The following is a 22,506-nucleotide window of genomic DNA, read 5'->3' on the forward strand; positions in this document are numbered from 1 at the left end:
CACTGCGGTAGTGCTGGCCAAATGCATGACAGCACTAGCAGACTCTTCTTCTCCAGCAATTAACATAGCAATTACAGTTCAGTAGTGAAAGTAATTTATTACATTCTTTTAAGAAATTAATCTGGCTTGACTTTTCAGAATTCTGAGAGTTTAATAAATAGTGTTTAAACAGACAGAGGGAGAGCTCTCCTATTTGCTTCAGTATATGCTGGCAGACAGTTTGTGTCTGTGTCTTTGCAAAAGCCAGTTATCAACTAGTTTCTAAATTAAATGGCAACATTGTATATCCTCTCCTTGGTCTCTGAATGACTGTATCCGGGACAACCAAGATGCACTTTCCTTGGTAACTTCTGAGGCTGGCTTGTTCTCCCTCTCTGTTTAGCTGTACCAACAACAGCCAGAATGCACCTTCTCTGACTCCTGAGGCTTGCTTGTTCTTAAAGTAGTACTGATCCTTTGCTGTCTTGAAGACACACTGCATACTTCCCAAAAAAGAACACCAGGATCACAACAAATGCTAGCCCTTGAGGTTCCTGTACCTGTCCCCATTGTCATCGGATCCAACAGAGCCACATGCATGCCATCAGTGGTGACCTGCACCACCAGGAATTCCACTATCCCAGCGAAGCCATGTGCTATTTTATCCTGCTTGCCCCTGTTGATGGAGTAGATGATGTACTCTCCTCTTCCAGAGTAGATAGCCTCCATGACTTCCCAGATGCTCCAATGGATGGCATACTGGGGTATGTTGGAGATATTGCCGACTTCTGCCTGGAAGGACCCAGATGCATAAAAGTTCAATGCCACTGTGACCTTTACAGGCACTGGCAGGGCCGACCTCACACTGGTGTGAGGGTCAAGGTCAGGTTGCAGGAGGTGGTGTCAGCCACTGCTCCTGGGTGAGATTTTAAAAAATTTTGTTCGGGGATGTTGGCATTGCTAAGCCAGCATTTATTCCCCATCCCTAATTGCACTTGAGAAGGTGGTGGTGAGCTGCCTTATTGAACCGCTGCAGTCATTGGGGTGTAGGTTCCTTCTCTTAGACTTTATAGCAGTTTGATACAACTGAGTGGCTTGCTAGGCCATTTCAGAGGGTAGTGAAGAATCAACCACATTGCTGTGGGTCTGGAGTCACATGTCGGCCAGACCAAGTAAGGATGGCAGATTTCCTTCCCTAAAGGATATTTGTGAACTAGTTGGGTTTTTACAATAATCGACAATGGTTTCATGGTCACCACTAGACTAGTCTAATCTAGACTAGCTTTTTAATTCCAGATTTATTAATTGAATTCAAATTCCACCATCTGCCATGGTAGGCCTCAACCCATGTCCCCAGAGCATTAGCCTGGGGCTCTGGGTTATTAATCTACTGACATTACGACTATACCACCGCCTCCTTAATATGGGTAGGAGAAGTATTTCTGAAAAACCCTTTATGGGTAGGGCCTTCTGTCAAGAGCGATCGTCCTCCCTCTGTGCAGAGCTTCCCTTCTCTGAAGCCTCTGCTCCATCTGATAGCCATGTTGTGGGCCAAGAGGCACTGCAATCACAGCCCCCATATTTTGATCACCAAATCCTGTATCCTCCCCATTTTAAGTACCAGCTCTCCAAAAGAGCTCCAAAAATACAGCACGTTACTTCAACAAACTCAGCCTAAGCAGAAGTGAGTCAAAAACATCTCAACTGCAAGTTGGTGCCTTGTCCTTTAAATAGTACTGTTAGCGGAGGGGTCCTCGTGCTGCTGAACACCTGATGAGCTGGGAGTGATCAGCACAGGCTTTGTTTGGACATGCACAGACCAAGTTCCTGAAGTTAATGTTAAATCTGCTGGAATGGCTGTTTGACGTCATGATAGCACCAGTCCTGCCGCCTCTGGCACATGCATGCCCATGTTAGTGCCCTTCCCATCTGGGGCACCATGCAGGCTGTCTGGAAGCCCAGGAGGTGTCATTTTGCATCCTTAGGAGTTTCATAGCATTGGCAGCAGCAGCACTATGGAGCCCAATTTTGTGCCCCTAGTGTCATTTCAAATGGCTAATATTTGTAAGACTTTTGTTTGGATAAGATGTTGTATAATATAACCAAAGTAGATGAACATTTGGCGGTTACAGTTTGATGTTTCAAAATGCAAATGCTTTGAGGCACGTAAGTAAGAATGATTATTTACCTGAAATTATATATTCTGCTTCCTTTTTCCATTATAGGGGATGCTCTTTATGATCTCCGAAAAACCCACATCAACGTTTTGAAAGAAAGTTGTGTGTACATAACAGAATATGGAGCTGAATGTAGAGGAGAATCTGCATCCAACAAGTTTGCAGATCTATGGATTGCTGAAAGCAATGCACACCCTTTGCAGCATGAAGGCTCAGAACGTGTGGGCACCGGTCAGAATGTTCCGTCAGTCCATCCCCTCAGCTATACGGAGATCTTAACACCTGCCACTGCAGCAGAAAGACCTCAGAGAACCATTATAACAAAGGGAATAGCTGGGATTGGTAAAACAGTATGTGTTGAGAAGTTAATTCACGACTGGGCTGCTGGTTCCATACTGTCAGAATTTGACTTCATATTCATGTTCCCATTCTGTAAGCTCAATATGCTGCCAGAAAAGTCAATAAGCCTTGTACAGCTTCTTCAGCATTATTATCCACACATGCAGCCTTGTGACGAGATTTTGACAAGCATGTCAATCAAATCCTTGTATATATTTGACGGACTAGATGAAAGCAGACAAGGTCTAGATTTTGAAAACCAATTAGCTTGCTATGACGAGAATGAATCAATATCACTTGGATCTTTACTCACAAATCTGATCAGAGGCAACATTCATCCTTCTGCTTCAGTCTGGATAACTACCCGACCAGCAGCTATGGGGCAAATACCTCTCTGTTATATTGACAGACTGACTGAAATAAAAGGATTCCATGAGCATGAAAAGAAAGAATATTTCCACAAGAAATATGAAAATAGGCACCTGGCAGAAAAAATGATTTCAATTATGAACAAGGAGAAGAGCTTATCCCCACTATGCTACATGCCCATTTTCTGCTGCGTTTTATCAACCATTTTGGAGGATGCACTTAAAGCTTTTCAACACTATGGGCTTGGTGATTACATGCCAGTAGCAATTACATCTGTCTACACCAAATTCTTAATACATATATTTTCCCATCAACAGCAAAAACTGATGTATTTAACAGGCATGAAGCAAACTTTTGCTGCATTTTTGCAGTCAAAGCAAAAAGCTATCATCAGATTGGGGAAACTAGCTTTCGATCTGCTGAGAGGCCAGAAACTGGTATTCTATGAGAACGATTTAGAAACGTACAATGTTGATGCTTCCCTGGCCGAGGGTGGACTTTGCAAAGAACTTCTTGTGGGAAATGCAAATAATTCGAAGAAAGCCTACTGTTTTGTTGATGGGACACTGCAGGAATACTTTGCTGCTTTGTATGTTTTTGTCTCCTTTAACAACAACAAATATAATCCTTTAATGATTGTGTCAAATACAAAGACTTTACGGCGACATGAAAAACCCAGCTATTTCCAAGTCTGTAAACAGGCCTGTAAAGAAACAATCAAAAGTTCTAGTGGTCACTTAGATCTATTTCTCAGATTCCTTTGTGGATTTGGGACAAAAGCAAATCAGCAGATCTTGACAGGACTGATGACAAGTTGTGAAATAAATCGTGATGATGTAACAAAGATTATTCAATGTTTGAAAAAGAGATTGCAGGAAGATATTCCTCCAGAAAAATGCATTACTCTTCTACAGTGTTTAAATGAATTAGACGATAATTCACTTGTGGTGCAGATCAAAAAGCTTATGGCCACTGGTGCTGTCACTTCAGGGACACTTTCACCAGCAGAATACTCGGCACTTGCACTTGTTTTGCAAATGTCAGATGGAGATATGAAGACATTAGATTTGTCACACCACAAAATATCTTCAGTTGGGCTCCAGAGACTGGTGCCAGCTCTACGTTGCTTTACAAATTTAAAGTAAGGACGTTTGCTTCCCTTAACAAACATTTAATTCAACAAGTCATTTATAAAGCAGTAATTCATAACTAAAAGAGGGAACTTATTTGGGTACTCGTAGGGGGAAAAATTGGACAGCCACCAAAAATGGGTGCAGGGCCCACAATGTGCGATTATCCCACGTCCATTCAATGTGATGCAGGCACCATGCTAACTTTGTGCTGCCTTTCATTACCATGAGTGTGTTGTGCTAACTGCACTTTTGAGTGGCTGCATGCCTCAGTTGGGGGCTCAAAATTGTGAGGGGCTAGCTTGAGTTAAAGCTAGCCTGCACTACTTAAATGAGAGGTACATTGTGGCTGGAGCAGGGAATGAAACTCCTTGTACAAGATACTCTGCTGCGGAAAAAGACTGAATAATGGGGCAACATGGTATAGAGTGGGCTCCAAGGTTCTTGGACATTGCACTGGAGGCTTTGGTGGAGGAGGTGGAATAGAAGAGAGAAGTGCTGCAACCATAGGGAGTCAGGAGGCCCTCCAAACAAATGCTTAGAAGGCAGTGACACCGTGGGCTGAATTTTGAAGGGTCCCCAACGCTGGGAACGGTGGTAGGAACGGGAGATGAAGATTGCAACAGATGAGGCCCGCCACCGACCCTGAAACTGGCAGGGCCTGTACTGATCTCGGCAGCGGCGGAGAGGCCTCGTGGAGGCGGCGGCAGCGGCAGCACCACCCCCCCCCCGCCCCCCACCGCCCCCTCCCGTCGCTCAACCACAGGATCAGCATTAAAATATGCAAATGGATGTTTACCTTTCATTAATGTGCTGGCAGCAATGATTCTGAGAACACGGTCCAATCTTCATTCTGGCGGTGGCAATGCCGCGCCTCCAAATCCCCATTTGGGGTAACAAGGCACGATTCCTGTGAGGAGGAAGTTCTTTTCTCAGTGTGGGAAGGGGGAGCGGGGTCAAACTCCTTGGATTGGTTGGGGAGGTGACGGGAAGGGGTAAAGAACAAAGCTTCTGAACTTTGGTGTAGGTATTCTGGGGGCGAGAGGAGGCAGGGCAGGAATGATGTGCAATGTCATTGGGGGGTGGGAGAGGGCATGGAAAGATGTTTTAATTCATTTTTATTGACTGTAAAATAACTGGCCCTTTAAAAATTTAACTTGTCATTTAGGGCTCTAAGCCCTTTAAAAATGGCACCTGCTCATTGGCACCGGACGCCGTTGCCGGGGATGGCTCGTTCGCCCCCTCCACGCCATTGTGGGGGGGGGGTGCAGCTGCCCCGACCATGCAAGTGAGCTGCTGCATTTGGAATTGCCGTGCCTCCGTGACATGCACCTCGTGTGTGTGGGCCGCAAGTTTTTCTGCCCGCCGACTATTTTGGTGAGGGGCTTTTAAAATGCAGCACCGTATAACTGCGGTCATCAATGTCAGGAGTCAAGCTGCAAAGTCCTGGATGCAGTGCCAGAAAATGTTCACTGACTTCACACAAGTGGTCAAGGTCAGTGAATTTATCTTAAAGTGCCATATCCCACCAACTGCACCAGCAGCCTCAGACACTGCTCATTGCCCTACAGCCCCATCATTTGCCTACAAACACTGTCTATCAATCAGGACTCTTTCCTAACATCTATACCTGTACCTCATTCTCATAAGCATAGCACTGTTGCAAGCTTCACAACACATCTCACAGCTTGAACACATTCCCAGCTATTCAACCATGACTACACATCACTCAAACAGATTGCACCACACTCACTGACACAATTCCCTCTCTCTTGCAACACATGGTGGCGCACAACTGGAGGCAGCAGGAGCTAACCATGGGGACACAAGTGGCTGTATGTTCTTGCCCCCATGGAGGAGACAGTTCTATTCATCATTGGAGTGGCCATTGCTGAGGCCATGCCAGAAGTCGGGCTGAAACTGTAAAAGAAGTCAGCATCCTCATATGTAATTCTGCTTCTCACATCCCACTTCTCTCGCATTCCACACTCTCTTCTGATTTACAAGCTGCAGATTTTTTTTGTTTTTTTTATTCGTTCATGGGATGTGGGCATCACTGGCTAGGCCAGCATTTATTACCCTTGAACTGCGTGGCCATTTCAGAGGGCATTTAAGAGTTAACCATAGTGCAGTGGGTCTGGAGTCACATGTCAGCCTGACCAGGTAATGACAGCAGATTTTCTTCCCTAAAGGACATTAGTGAACCAGATGGGATTTTACAATAATCGACAATGGTTTTATGGTCACCATTAGACTAGCTTTTCTTTCGGCATAAGCATGAACCTTTTGCTTTTCCCTGCTCCCCTCGCTACAACCTCACCCTTGTGCCTTTCTCCTTTCGGGTACCCAAGAACTGCCACCTGGCCAGGCATTGGTGGAAGAGCCACAAGACACAGATGATGATGAAACATCATCACTTGATTTCACACTGACGGCCTCCAGCCACCAGCTCAGGTACCGACGATTTAGAGAACAGTATAGAAGCGGGATCAGCAGATGGTGAGACATGGGGCATGAGTGGCCTGTGACCAGAACAGGGGGCAAGGGTTGTGCAGGTGCCAGCTTCCTGGAGGGTGAGGTCATACATCAGTTCTGATGCAGAGGACTCAAATGCGCATTTCAGTTGTGCAGACGACAGAAGAAATCTAATGGATATACACACTGAAATGCATTGACAGGACTACCAGAAGGCTGCGTGCAGTCCAACAATCTGGTCTCCAACAGATTACTAGGATTGCTGAGGCGCCACCCTAAGGGAGTGGCGGTGGTTCCATGGAGCACGAACCTGTGGTCCTCTCTCAGGATGACAGCATTTGTCCTCCCACTTCTGCCTCTCTGCCAATGCCCTTCTTGTTGTCTGTCAGCCAGCCAGCCCAGACTGCTGCCGCACATGCTGAGATGTTTCAGTCTACAGCTGGGTCCAGAGCTGCTCGAGGTTGTTCTCCAAGGCCACCTGCAATCTACTGCACTGAAAGATAGCAGCCTTCCACCAGCCATGCTGCAGATACTGGGATAGTACCGTGTAGGAGCACTAGGACAAACAAAGGCACATGGAAGACATGCACTAAGTGAATGCTGAAATGTGGTTATTTGACATTTGTATGCAATATGGCAAGCTTTAATTTATAAATTTGGAGTGGAATGTTTATTTTGTGTTGGCTTTTATTTTTGCTTTGTGGCCAAGCGAACACTGTGATAGTCCGTGGCATTGGTGTGGGACTGTCAGTGAATGGGGAATTGGGGTTGTATCACAGGTGACTGAGCTGTTCACGGACAGCCCGGCCAGAAGGCGATTGACTAGGTTGCCTCCCCCCTTCCTTATCCTCTTCATCCTCTTTCTCCTTTTCAGCTGCTCGTTGTTTTGCTGGTGCAAGAGCTCATGACGGCAAGGTTTTGCAGTCTGCAGTAGACCACAATGAATCTTGACACTCACTCTGTCGAGTACTGCAGGGTTCCTTCAGAGTGATCCAGGCAGCGGAGGGTTGTTTCAGCTCACCAGTGGTCTGCTCTATCATATTTTGTGTGACAGCATGGCTTTCATTGTATGCACGCTGCTACTCAATTTGAATAGAGAGCTGCAGTGACCTCCCTTATGCAGCAGTGGACTCAAACAATGAGATGTTGCAAATATCTCCATCTCCAGCCTGGAAGGAGCCAGACATATAAAGTTCATCACTACTGTCACTTTCCCAGCCACTGGCAATGTGTTCCATGCCCTGCTCTGAGGCTGAAGCTGGTGGCAGATTTCAGTGAGGACGTTCTTTAGAAGCACAGATGTCACACACATTGTTCCTCACTGAGGTTCAGGTAGAAGAATTACTCCCTAAACACCCTGGGCAGACATGGTCTCCTGCTGAGAGCCCTTCTCCCCCTCCCAACTTGCCCTGCTCTGCGTTGCCTCTGCTTATTCTCCCAGTCATGCTGTATTCCAAGTGAAATGCTTACTACTGCACCCATGTCTGTGGAAAACTTGTTTGTGCAGAAGCCTTGAAGTCAGGGCAAAGTCCTTCAGTATGTGCCACGCCACTCCCTGTGGACTTTAGCAACTTGAAAGAACTCTAGAAAACATCAAACATTTGTAAAATCTTAGCAACGCTCAGTATAAATCAATCATCAACTAACCTGAAAGTAGTTGCTGATCCATATAAATAGCGCTGGTTGGGGGAAGAACACGAGTTCAGCTGTGCGAACCTAAAAGATGGCGTTAGTTGGAGCATTGAGCTCCAAAATGGCAGTAACGCTGATCTGACGTCATGCTCTATCTACCCCTGCATACTTCCAGTGGACACGCCCTGCATGTGTGCTAATGCCCTCATCAATATGGAGTGCAGTGTGACTTGCACCAGAAGTGTGTGTATGCACTGCGGAAAACATTTTGAACCTCCAAGGGCACTTCTAGAGCCTATAAAAGAGGCACCATGGATCCAAATTTTGTTCCCGCAATGTTTTCAGCCTTTGACTGATATGGGTTTATATAATTATAATGGATTTATTGTGAGGTGTGGCTAAAATAGAAATTGCCATACACATTGACTTAAATTTACATTTTATTTGTAATGTTTTTGTTTTTAAAATTATGTGAATCATTATTATATCTGTGAAGAAATACACTGCTTGATTTCTTCTAGCTGTCAATCAAAACCCCAGAATAGTGAAGAGGTGGATTTAATAATACATTTAAGTGTGTAAGAACAGAAGTAAAGGGAACGAGGTGGTGCAGTGAATTTTAGACTGCCCTTCCTAGGACCAAGATTCCAATGCAGCCCAGACAGATGCAATAAATGTCTCCTTTCTCTCTTAATTGTAAGGGCACTTGGTAAATTTAGTTTGCATAGTCTGGCCATAATTGATATTGATGTTGTCCACAGCAAAGCACTGCCCATAATTCAGTCCAAATTGGTACCTTCACTCAGAGAGAAGACAAGGATGGGTGGTGGAGAAATTAAAATATTACATTCACGCAGGAGGAGAGTACATCATTAGAACAATGTGGATGGAGTTTTATTCTGCATCTATACTATACCTGCCCTATGGCTTTCTCAGTGCAGTACTGAGGGAGTGCTGCACTGCCAGCGATGCCATCTTTTGGATGAGGCAATAAACTGAAGGCCTATCAGCCCTCCAAGATGGATGTAAAATATCCCTGACCCTATTCAAAAAAGATCATGGGAGTTCTCCCAATGTACTGCCTAATATTTATCCCTCAACTAACATTACTCTAAAACAGATTACTTAGTCATTATCACATTGCTGTTTGTAAACTTTTAAAAATTTTTTTTAGACATACAGCACTGAAACAGGCCCTTCGGCCCACCAAGTCTGTGCTGACCAACAACCACCCATTTATACCCTACAGTACTCCCATATTCCCTACCACCTACCTACACTAGGGGCAATTTACAATGGCCAATTTACCTATCTCCTGCAAGTCTTTGGCTGTGGGAGGAAACCAGAGCACCCGGCGAAAACCCACGCACTTTAGAACATCCTGAAGTTGTGAAAGTGCTATATGATACAAGTCTTTCTTTCTTTCTTAATGCTGACAATGCATGCCAAATGGACAATGCGTTCCAGTACTTGATAACCAACCAATAACATCCTTCACTTAATGAACACAAAAAACACAACTTAAAAAGCAAACAGTATACAATTGATACATTTCCAAGTGAATTTATCTTTCTACTACACACACACAAAGGTATCATTTTCATGAAATATTTCCTTATTTCATACATTTGATATCATGGTAGACCTAAGACAAGAGTGAAGGGATTCACATTAGCATCCCTGGAACCATTATATAATACTTGCATCAACTTAGATCCCTTCAAAGCCTTGCCCTGCCTGATCTGAGTGACCCTAGGTTACCTCCTTTAGTTCTCCAACATTGAATTATTGTTTTTACCCCTGTTCCACCATCAAAAACTGATTGCTTACTCTTTATACCTGCGCACTCTAGAATTCTCTACCAAAGTATCTTTTGCTTGATGTTTTTCTCCCTGTCCTCAAAAGCCTCCTAAACTTTGACTTTTCTACTATTTATTTAGAATCTACACTAGGGTTGTCCAACCTTTTCACGTGAGGGGCCACAATACAATTTTTGTCTTACATGGTAAGACAATTTTGGAAAGATAAAGGAATTAAAATGGCATTATCTTACAATTATTCAAAAGAACAACAAATGCGCATTTTTGTGATGAAGCTTTAAATTAGAAGATTAATTTAATAACTTACTGTCTCATCACTATATTGGACCCTGATTTTGTGCGATACCTGGCATTGTTTTGCTTGTAGAAGTAGCTATTGTCTGCCCGCATACTTGTAGCGATGCAGAGTATTTCGAATAGATAGCCTTCTGTTAGGAGTGATCTTGATCTCTCTTTCTGTCTCTTTCTCTCTCTCCGTGTTGCCCCCTCGCTGTGTTGTTTCCACCCCTCTGTTTCCCCTTTCCCTGTCTGTGTCCCCCCTCTCTCTATCTGTCCCCCCTCCCTCTCTTTCCCCTTTCTCTGTCTGTGTCCCCCATTCCTCTATCTGTCCCCCCCTCTGTTTCCTCTTTCTCTCTCTGTGTCCCCCCTCTCTCTCTGTCTCTGTCTCACCTTTCTGTCTCTGTGTCCCGCCTGTCCCTCTCTCTCTTTGTTTCCCCCTCCCCCACTGTTCCCCTCTCTCTCTCCCTCTCTGACAGTCGCAAGGAGCAGTAGCGCTCAGCACAGCAGCTTTGTGGTTGGTGAGTTTGTTTAAAAGCATTGCGCTGAGGTTCACAGCTGACAGCTGCTGTAGCAGGAACAGGCTTCCCAACTTTGGACAAATTTGGGGTTTTCCGGCGGGCTTTTAAAAAAGTCAAACAACCATTCTTTTTCCACTAGAGGCATTTATATCTTATACAGCATCAATAAATGTTACATTTTAGTTCCAAATTCATTTGTAATCTATTTTTATTTAGGATGATTGGATCGAACCTGGGAGACTCTGGAGTCAAAATATTGTCTCAAATGATGAAAAGTCCAGAATGTAAATTGCAAAATCTGGAGTAAGTAGTAAAAACTCTGTGCTTAATACCATATACAACTTGCCCATTTCTCAGCTTGTAGTGGTGTATTAAATGAGCCATTTACTGGAGTTAAAATATGCCACCTTTGTTACTTGGGCAATTAGCTCAGATAGTGGAAAGTAAGTTATGAAATACAAAAAAAGTTTGTTTGGAAATGCTTATTTTTCAGACATGTAGCCTAAGAACATTAGATGGTAAGATTTGTTTTGTTGAAATTACTGTTATGTCCAAACAGTTTCTAAACTGCTTGCAACCTTCAACAAAGAAAAGTATCAATCTGTTGTGTTCTTATTTTCAGTAACCAAGTAAATGGAACAAACCAGTGTCACTTAAATTACAAGTATAAACAAAATAAATATGTTCCATTGATCAGTCCACTGTATAGACATTGCAGAAAAAGCAAACAATTTTGGGGGTTAACAAACAGGAAATGATTCTTCTAAAACTCTCAAGAACCCAGTGCTTCCAAATTACACAACAAATAGCAATTTCTAAACTATATATAGGATATATAACTTTAGAAATGTTTGTCCTTTCTGAATTGTATAGGTTGGAAAGAAATGATCTGTCACATAAATGTTGTGAGGCATTAGTTTTCATCCTGAGCAATAGTAAGATGCTGTCAAATCTGAACCTGAGTAATAATAATCTTGGAGATAGAGGGATTTGCTTATTGTCCACTGCTCTGAAGGATCCTCAAAGTAGAATGCAGAAGCTGAAGTAAGTGAAATATTTTGCATATGCGATTTCGAATGTTTTTACATGTAGAAATAATAGAAGATTGTTAGCAGCACTGACAGAGTTCAGTACTGTAACTGCCTTCTGTCCAAACCTCTTTTCAGATCCATGAGTATTGGCTAAACCAACCTGTCCCTCATTCCTGACTCCATTCTTACATCATTTAAAACCACTATCATTACTCCTTTCCTTAAAGAACCTATTCTTTCACCCTAAAGTCTTGAACTTTAGTGCCTTGCAACTACTATTCCACCTCTCTTACCATGCCTTGTTTGAAGCTCTACAACTAGACTTCCTGATGCCCACAACGCTGAGACTGTACTGATCAAAATCATCAACAGCATCTTTGTGAGTGTGACCGTTGCTGTCTACACATTCTTAACCTTTAACACCATTGAACATTCCATTCTCCTCCAATATCTCTCCTCCAAAAAACACTTACATAGTGCTGTTCTCTCTTGGTTCTAAGTTAACCTATCACAGCCCAGTTCTACCTCTTACCCTCCTCCATTGCCCTTATAGTTGTTGCTGTTCTCTTTAATTCCTGTCTGACATTAATCAAAATTCCCCTGATGACTAAATTCACAAAACAGACTAGAATGTTTCCAGATTTGACTCTGGCCAATGCATTTATTTTTCTCTGGTTTGTCCTATTAGCATGGCAGTTACAACATAGCTATGCAAACTTCACCAAATAGTATAGGGCTAGATATTGCAGTTTGTGGCGGATCAATGGCACTTATCACTGACCTTGAAGAAAGCTGCCCACTAAGATCTAGCAATCTCTGTGTGTAAATTTCCCCTTTCCCGATATCAGTTTGAATCTGGCGCCAAGTCAAGGGGATCTCCAGGTGTCCAGCAGCAGTGATGTCATCAAGCAGGGTAAGCAGCCAATCATATGAAGTATTCTCATAGATAGCAAACCAGGAAGTAAAAACCAATCTCTTCGCTTTTAATTTAAAATTTTACAGATAGCAAAATAATTGATTGGGACAGACACTTGGGATTAAGGTAGAAGCAAAAATATCAAAAACAAACTTCAAAAACATTAATTAAAAATGTGGAATTTTTTATTGTAATGGAGAAACTTGACACTTAACAAATATAAAATTACTCTTTCAGGGCCAGTGAGGCTGTTTAACAGTATTTAGTACACCACTAAAAACCCAGTTGTACTTCATTCAACAAGGTGTAACTTTTTCAGGGGTTTTTACAGTGAGACTAGTTGCAAAACAGTGAAAGTTCTTGCCAGTTCAATGATTTCTAATTGAGTGCATTTTATGGGACTTTAACAATGCACCCTATGGAGAAGCATAGGATCACTGACAGCACCTTATAGATTTCCACTTTAACTGCGCATGTGTGGACTCCAGAAGTTGCTATCAGTTTCAGAGGAGTAATAATGACGAACGCTGACAGTTTTACTGTCCTTATGACCACAAAATCTGGCCATTGTTTTTATTTCTATCATGGAGGTTGGCTAGAAAATTAAGGTTATTAGTTTCATGAGTGGAAATGAAAATATATTACATGAAAAGTAGTTGGCTTGGATTTTGCAGTAAAAATAACATCAAGGCTATGAGGACTCGTGGTTATTCAGCAGTTACTTGGGCAGCAGTTTCCAGTATCCACATATGTGCAACAAATGTGGAAATCTGGAAGTTGTTGTTTGAGTTGACCTGCTGCTCCAGGAGCTTTGCTTTACCAGTATCTCTCTGAGAGTTTTGGCATTGAAACGCTTGCAATGACCTGAAGTTTGGGGACTTACATGATAGATACCCTCTAAACTCCTTGACCATCCTGCTCACTTGCTGCCATCCCAAGCTTGACTCCCTCTTAGATAAGTCTGCAGCTTTCCTCCGTGCCTTTTTTGTCAGCCTCCGAAGGGCTCATCGAGGCACTCAGTGCTGGCTCATTGTGAGCAGCAACCCAATTGCCCCATCCCATTCTCTCATCAACCTTTCTGCCCAGTGTGCCCGCTGGGGGCTAATCTTGCCAATTTCCTTCCTGTCCAATTCACCCCTCCCACTGCTGACCCTGTGGAGTCTTGCAGAAGATCAGCTCTTACCACCCCTCTACACATCTCCCTCCAGAATGCCATTCACTTGTGAACAAGGCTCTTTCCATCTGTGAACTTATTAATGATGATTGCATCAACATAATGGTCTTAACAGAAACCTGGCTGAAGGGTGATGACATCGTTAATGAAGCCTCCCCACCGGGCTATATCTTTAACCACAAGAGCCAAGGCCATTGCAGTGACGGTGTAGCACTTATTACCAAATCTCACCTTGACCCAACCCCCGACTCCTCTGGCACTTTCTTCTCCTTTAAGCATTTCAGCTTGTTGCACCCCTCTCACCTCTCATTCAAAATCATCATTCGCTACCACCCTCCCAAGTATGATAAAGATTTTCTCACTGAGATATTTTCACTGCTTTCCTCCCTCAGCCTATGCACCAAACAACTTCTCATCCTCGGTGATTACAACCTCCATCTCAACTCATTATGTTCTCTCTCCTCTGAGTTCACTGCCCTCGCATCCTGCCTAAATCTCTCCCTCCATGTGAACATCCCAACCTATATTCATGGCCATCCCCTTGAATTTGCCATCTCATATTCTCTTGCTGATTCCATTGTACAAATCACAGATAAGGCCATCTCTGATCACTTCCTTGTATCATTCTCCACCCACATCCCCCTATTATGCCCCAACCCTTTGTATCTGTTCCTGGAAAAACTAATCAAAATTCACTTACAATTGCACTTTCAAAATCCCAACTATCTAGCCTTTGGCCCTCCATTGGCCTCAACATTTCTGCAGCTACTGATTTTCTTAACTGTACCCTCACCTCCACCTTTGCTGCTCTAATCCCCAATAAAACCATTATTTTCTCTCATCCTGGCTGTTTCCCCGGTTCCCCCTTAAGTCCATGGGACGCAGACTTGAAAGGAAATGGCAGACATTTAATGGTTGAGCCATTTAATGCCAGATCTGGCTGGACCACATAAAACGCTATTGGGTCCTGCTCTTGTCTGCTCAAACTGCTTACTATTCCAGGATCAGCTTGGCCGGAAATTTTCCAGCGGTGAGCTTCAAAAGTGGCGGGGCGCACGTGTGGGATTTGCGCCGTGAAATATCGTGGCGGCTCATTTACATGTTTGGGCAGGACTGCCTGCCCCCGATGGCGTAGAGGGAGCAGGTGCTCCGTCCCTGTCAACAGCATCCGGTGCCACTGCACAGGCACCGGTGCCATTTTTAAAGGGCTTCCAGCCCTTTATTTAAGTTTAAAAATTAAACTTACCTGACCTGAAAAATCAAAAGGAAATGTCTATTCAAAGTTTCAATCCCCTCTCCCAACCCCGCAATGACTACACACTTCATTAAATGCCCTCTCCCCACAAAAAATTTAAACTCACGATCCCGACCTTTCTCCCCTGAACTTTCTTCACTTTAACCTTCAACCCCTTCCCACCATCTCCTCTACCAATTGCAATGGTTTTCCCCGTTCCCCGCTCCAAAGGGAGATCCGAAGGCAAGGGAGTTCTGGCAACTGGCTGGAATATCGCAGTGGGATGGCTGTCATGATGAGGTAAGTATTAATTCAGTAATTTAAATAGATTTAAATATTTTAATGAAGATCCCATCACTGAGCAGTGGGGTGGCGGGGGGGGGAGTGCCACGAGGCCTCGTCACCGCCGATAAAATGGGGTGGGGCCTTCCTGGCATCGAGGCCTGTGGCAGGCCTCTCCCAGAGGTAATTTCCAGCCCCCCTCGCCACGACCACCGATATCGGGGGGCTGGTAAAATCCAGACCCTTGAAATGCAAAGATACCTCTGGCTTCTTTCTTTACTGCAAACCGTCTTCTTAAACAGTTCTCCCCTGTCCCCTCCACCCTCACTTCTAATAATAAGTATGAGGAGCTCATGGATGTCTTTGTCACTATGATTGAAACTATCCCATCAGCTGCCTCTGCCATGTCCCTCCCTTTCACTGGCTCACTGGGCAAAACTTCCTCGAAAGCTTCCCCCTGCCCTAGCCCTGAACTCACATCTTTCTCGAGTTTCTCTCCTATTTTTCCTCATGCCCTTTCTGAGCTCATCTTGTCCATGAGACCCAACTCTTGCTCACTCAACTCTCAGCAACTAAACTGCTGACCACCCAACTTCCCCTCTTGGTCCCCATGTTAAACGATATAGTAAATGGTTCTATCTCTTCAGGCGTTGTCCCTCTCTCCATTAAATCTGCTGCCATCACTCCTCTCCTCAAAAAAAAAGTCCTTGACCCCAGTGTCCTTGCAAACTACCAACCCATCTTCAACCTTCCTTTCCTCTCCAAAATCTTTGAACGTGTTGTTGACTCCCAAATATGTGCCTATCTTTCTCAGAACTGTATGTTTGGATCCCACTGATCAGGTTTCCGCCCCTGCCACTGTACCGGAGCAGCTCTTACCAAAGTCACAAAGGACACCCTATATTACTGTGAAAAAGATAAACTTTCCATCCTCTTCCTTCTTGCCTGTCTGCAGTCTTTGACATGGTTGACCACACCATCCTCCTCCAAAACTACTCCACTGTCATCCAGCTGGGTGGGACTGCTCTCTCCTGCTTCTATTATTTATTTAATCATATCCAGAGTATCACTTGCAATGGTTTCTCTCCCTGCTTCAGCACCATTACCTCTGATGTCCTCCAAGGATCTATCTTTGGCCTATACGCTGCCCCTTGGCAACATCATCTAAAAGCATCGTATTAGTTTTCACATGTACACAGATGACACCCAACTTTACCTCACAACCACCTTCCTCAACTACTCCACTGTTGCTAAGTTATCAGACTGCTTATCCGACATCTGGTACTGGATGAGCAGAAACATCTTCCAATTAAATATTGGGAAAAATGAAGCCATTATTTTTGGTCCCTGCTCCAAACTCCCTTCCCTAGCTATTAGCTCCATCCCGCTCCCTGGCAACAGTCTGAGATTGAACCAGTCTGTTCACAACCTTGGTGTCATATTTGACCCCGAGCTGAACTTCCAATCACATATTCATGTCATCACTAAGACCGTTTATTTCCACCTGCATAATTTCATCCGCAGGGGCGGCACAGTGTCACAGTGGTTAGCACCGCAGCCTCACAGCTCCAGCGACCCGGGTTCAGTTCTGGGTACTGCCTCTGCGGAGTTTGCAAGTTCTCCCTGTGACCACGTGGGTTTCTGCCGAGTACTCTGGTTTCCTCCCACAGCCAAAGATTTGCAGGTTGATAGGTAAATTGGACATTGTAAATTGCCCCTAGTGTAGGTAGGTGGTGAGAGAATTGAGGGAAGGTGGGGATGTGGTCGGAATATGGGATTAAATGTAGGATTAGTATAAATGGGTGGTTGTTGGTCGGCACAGACTCGGTGGGCCGAAGGGACTGTTTCAGTGCTGTATTACTCTATGACTTCGCCCCATCTCAGCTCATCTGCTGCTGAAACCATCATTCATGAGTTAGTTACCTCGGGACCTGACCATTACAATGCATTCCTGGCTAGCCTCCCACATTCTACCCTCTGTAAACTTGAGATCATCCAAAACTCTGCTGCCTGTGTCTTAACTCGCACGAAGACCCATTCCACTATCACCCCTGTGCTCACTGACCCACATTGGTTCCTGGTCAAGCAATGTCTTGATTTTAGAAGAATTCTCATTCTTGTTTTCAAATCCTTCCATGGCCTCGCCCCTCCCTATCTCTGCAATCTCCTCCATTTACACAACCCTCAAGATATTCTGGCCCCTCGAGCATTCCTGATTTTAATCGCATCACCGTTGGTGGCCACGCCTTCAGTTGCCTCAGCCCTTAGATCTGAAATTCCTTCCTAAACCTCTCCGCCTCTCTACCTCATTCCTTAAAACCTACCTCTTTGACTGAGATTTGGTCATCTGACTGAAGATCTCCCTTTATGGCTTGGTGTCATATTTTATTTTATAATGTTCTTGTAAAGTGCCTTGGGGCATTTTATTACGTTAAAGGAGCTATATTAATAGAAGTTGTTCTTGTAAATATGCTAAGTCTTAATGGCACTGAAAATTTATTTTTACAAGTGTGCTGTCTCATTCCTTCAGATTTTATTTATTGCTGGAAATACAAATTTTTTTTTATATCTTTCTTCAGTCTCTTTTTTCTCTCTCACTCAATCCCACCTTTCTTTCCCTCTCTTTATTTCACTTTCTGTGCATGATATTACGTTGAATTTACTATTCTAGTTTACATCCATGGTTCAGATTCTGTATGCCTCCATAAGTAACGATTATTCAAATTGATTGATCAAAGAAACAGACTGTTGCTTGCCCTGTTCACACAAGTTTTAGATCCCCTGTAGAGAGTACCATGCTGTTTTTGATTCCTAACAATCTCAACTTCCAGTGCAAAAGTCCATAGTAAGTCCATGGGCAAATGTAAGTGTATCCAAATCTAGTGGCCATTCATTTGCCATTGAGTGTAAAATCTGGGCCATTGAATTTAAAGCCAGAGGATACCATCTGTTGATTGGATAGAGGCAATCTGAGTATCTGATTTTTCTTCAGTTTAGGAGCCGTGTGATTATTATTATAAACATCAAGATTATTAACTATGTGACATGAACAGCTATAAATGATGTAATTTACATAATTTCATGTTCAAACATATTAACTGTTTTTGATCTCTTTAGCTTGAGCAATAATAATCTGTCATTTGGAAGTTGGGAGGAACTTGTCAATGTGCTCATCACAAACCAAACATTGAGAGAGCTAAATGTGAGCAATAATAGAATGGGCGAAGCAGGCCTGAGAAAACTGTCTACTGCATTGAAAGATCCACGCTGCAAATTACAAAAACTAGGGTATGTCATTATTATGAATGATTATCACATATATTAGGCTATTACTCTGTAGTACTCTGGTACTATTCTATCATTAAAACAATATATGTACACCCATATAAACTAGTTCATCACCTATGCCATTGGAGATGGGGAGTCAAATCCGGGTGTAATCTTCAACTGCAGAAGGGTTAGTGGATGGTGGAATAATTGGGGAGATGGAAGGGAAGGGGGTGTGAGAGAGGTGGCAGGAAGGTAAGGAGCAAATGAGCAACTCAATGTTAACATCAAGCACCCAAAGATAAACTATATATATGGGTGAGGTCTTGGGTAAATTTGCCCTCACATTATTCCTTAACAGTAACATAAGAACTCTACTCCTATTGCTTCAATTTAACATTTTCATTTTTTTTAGACTAACTTCTTTGGTTGTATATGCTGTACTAAAATCCAACTATAGAGGAACTGCTACTATTGCTACTATTTCAACACATTAAACTGTTTATCTAAAATGGGCTTTTCTGCTGCTAACATGGACAGAGCAATGCCAAACAAATATGTGTCTATTAACACAGTAATTTCCAGACTTTACTGTTCACACATAGGTACACACATTAAACCGCTGCACTCTGTGTGGTGAAAGCACTTCCACAGTGTTGTTAGGGAGGAAGTTTCGGGATTTTGACACAACCATGATGAAAGAATGCAATATATTTCCAGCTCAGGATTGCATGTGACTTGGAGGGGAACTTGGAAGTGGAGGTGTTCCCATGCACCTGCTGCCTTTGCTCTTCTAGCTGGTAGAGGTTGCGGGTTTGGAAGCTGCTGTCGAAGGATCCTTGATGAGTTGCTGCAGTGCATCTTGTAGCTGGTACAAACTGCAGACACATTGTACACTGGTGGTAGAGGGAGTGAATGTTTAAGGTGGTGGATGGGGTGCCAATGAAACGGCTGCTTTGTCCTGGATGGTGTCGAGCTTCTTGAGTGTTGTTGGAGCTGCACCCATCCAGGCAAGTGGAGAGTATTCCATCACACTCCTGACTTGTGCCTTATAGATGGTGGACAGGCTTTGGGGAGTCAGGAGGTGAGTTATTTGCTGCAGGATTTCTAGCCTCTGAGATGATCTTGTAGCCCTGGTATTTATATGGCTACTGTAGTTCAGTTTCTGGTCAATGGTAACCCCCAGGATGTCGATAGTGGGGAATCCAGCGATCGTAATGCCATTGAATGTCAAGGAGAGATGGTTAGATTCTCTCTTGTTAGAGATGGTCATTGCCTGGCACTTGTGTGGTGTGAATGTTACTTGCCACTTATCAGCACAAGCCTGGATATTGTCCAGGTCTTGCTGCATTTCAACATGGATTGCTTCAGTATCTGAGAAGTTGTGAATGGTGCTGAACATTGTGCAATCATCAGCGAACATCTCCACTTCTGACCTTATGATTGAAGGAAGGTCATTGATGAAGCAGCTGACGATGGTTGGGCCTAGGACAGTACCCTGAAGAACTCCTGCAGTGATGTCCTGGAGCACAGATGATTGACCTCCAACAACCACAACCATCTTCCTTTGTGCTGGGTATGACTCTAACCAGCGGAGAGTTTTCCCCCTGATTCCCATTGACCTCAGTTTTGTTAGGGATCCTTGATGCCATACTCGGTCAAATGCTGCTTTGAACCAAGGCTGCAATGAGGTCAGGAGCTGAGTGGCCCTGGTGGAACCCAAACTCAGCGTCACTGAGCAGGTTATTGCTAAGCAAGTGCTGCTTGATAGCACTGTCGACCACACCTTCCATCACGTTACTGATGATGAGAGTAGACTGATGGGGCGGTAATTGGCTGGGTTGGACCTCTCCTGCTATTCTTGTACAGGACATACCTGGGCAAGCTTTCCACATTGCCGGGTAGATGCCAGGGATGTAGCCGTACTGGAACAGCTTGCTAGGGGCGCGGCAAGTTCTGGAGCACAGGTCTTCAGTACTATTGCCAGAATGTTGTCAGGGCCCATAGCCTTTGCAGTATCCAGTGCCTTCAGTCGTTTCTTGATATCACACCAAGTGAATCGACTTGGCTGAAGACTGGTATCTGTGATGCTGGAGTCTTAAGGAGCGGGCCGAGATGGATCATCTACTCGGCACTTCTAGCTGAAGATTGTTGCAAATGCTTCAGCTTTATCTTTTGCACTGATGTGCTCCCCCATCATTGATGATGGGGATATTTGTGGAGCCACCTCCTCCAGTTAGTTGTTTAATTGTCCACCACCATTCACGACTGGATGTGGCAGAGCTAGGGTTCCTTAATGCTACATTCTATCATATGCTGCCTTGATCTCAAGGGCAGTCACTCTCACCTCACCTCTGGAATTCAAGGGCCCATAGCCTTTGCAGTATCCAGTGCCTTCAGTCATTTCTTGATATCATTTGCAGTGTATCGAATTGGCTGAAGTCTGGCATCTGTGATGGTACGGACCTTAGGAGCAGGCTGAGCTGGGTCATGAACCTGACACGCCTGGCTGAAGATGGTTGCAAACACTTCAGCCTTGTCTTTTAGATGCTGGGCTCCGCCATCATTGAGAATGAGGATGTTGATGGAACCTCATCCTCCTTCCAATAATTGTTTAATTGTCCACCACCATTCATGACTAGAATTTGCAGGACCGCAGAGTTTTGACCTGATCCGTTGGTTGTGGTATTGCTTAGCTCTGTCTAGAGCATGCTGCTTCTGTTGTTTAGCATGCATGCAGTCCTGTGTTGTAGCTTCACCAGGGTGTCACGCCAAATTTAAATATGCATGGTGGTGCCCCTGTCCTGCTCTCCTACACTTTGCATTGAACCTGGATTGGTCCTCTGGCTTGATGATAATGATAGAGTGAGGAATATGCCAGGCCATGAGTTTATAGATTGTGGTGGAATACAATTGTTGATATACAACTGCTGATGTTTCACAGCGTCTCATGGATGCCCACCTTTGAGCTGCTAGATCTATTGTGGATCCATCCCATTTAGAACGGTGGTAGTGCCACACAACACAATGGATGGTGCGCTCAGTGTGAAGATTGGACTTTGTCTCCACAAGGACTGTGCAGTGGTTGCTCCTACCAGTACTGTCATGAACAGATACATCTGCAACAGATAAATTGGAGATGATGCGGTCAAATAGGTTTTTCCCACTTGTTGGTTCTCTCACCACCTGCTGCAAGCCCAGTCTGGCAGATATCTCCTTTCAGAATCCGCCAGCTTGGTCAGTACTGGTGCTACCGAGCCACTCTTTTTGATGACTTTGAAGTCCCCACCCAGAGTACATTCTGTGCCCTTGCTACCCTCAGTGCTTCTTCCAATTGGTGTTCAACATGGAGGAGTACTGATTCATCAGCTGAGGGAAGGTGGTATATAATAATCAGCAATTTTCCTTGTCCATATTTGACCTGATGCCATGAGACTTCATGGGGTCTAGAGTCAACGTTGAGGACTCCCAGGGCCACTGCCTCCTGACTGTGCTGCCACCTCTGGTGGGTCTGTCCTGCTGGTGAGACAGGACATACTGAGGGATGGTGATGTAGGAGTCTGGGACAATGGCTGTATGGTGTGACTTGGTGAGTATGACTATGCCAGGATGTTACTTGACTAGTCTGTGGGAAACTCTCCCAATTTTGGCACAAGTACCCAGCAAGGAGGACCTTGCAGTGTTGACTCAGGGTGTGCCCTTGAAATGACTTAATGCCTAGGTCGATGCAGGGTATCTATCTTTATTTATTCTTATCATGGGTTTTCAGAGCTGTTTTGACTCAACTGAGTGGCTTGCTAGGCCATTTCAGAGGGCAATTAAGAATCAACCGCTTTGATTGGGTCAGGACTCACACAAAGGCAAAACCGAGTAAGGATGACAGA

The 22,506-nt window shown here is 44.2% G+C and overlaps 1 protein-coding gene across 1 annotated transcript in view; it reads left to right on the plus strand.

Annotated features, from left to right (window-relative positions):
- The first annotated feature begins 1,848 nt into the window (after positions 1-1,848).
- LOC137375045 (NLR family CARD domain-containing protein 3-like) overlaps positions 1,849-22,506 on the plus strand; it is a 40,714-nt gene continuing 20,056 nt past the window's right edge. Inside the window, exons 1-5 of the mRNA XM_068041670.1 lie at positions 1,849-1,891; positions 2,205-4,005; positions 10,935-11,021; positions 11,592-11,762; positions 18,473-18,643. Coding sequence (XP_067897771.1) covers positions 1,849-1,891; positions 2,205-4,005; positions 10,935-11,021; positions 11,592-11,762; positions 18,473-18,643 — 2,273 coding nt within the window. The remainder of the gene's footprint in view (positions 1,892-2,204; positions 4,006-10,934; positions 11,022-11,591; positions 11,763-18,472; positions 18,644-22,506) is intronic.

This window comes from Heterodontus francisci, chromosome 11 (genome assembly GCF_036365525.1).
Source record: "Heterodontus francisci isolate sHetFra1 chromosome 11, sHetFra1.hap1, whole genome shotgun sequence".
NCBI lineage: Eukaryota > Metazoa > Chordata > Chondrichthyes > Heterodontiformes > Heterodontidae > Heterodontus > Heterodontus francisci.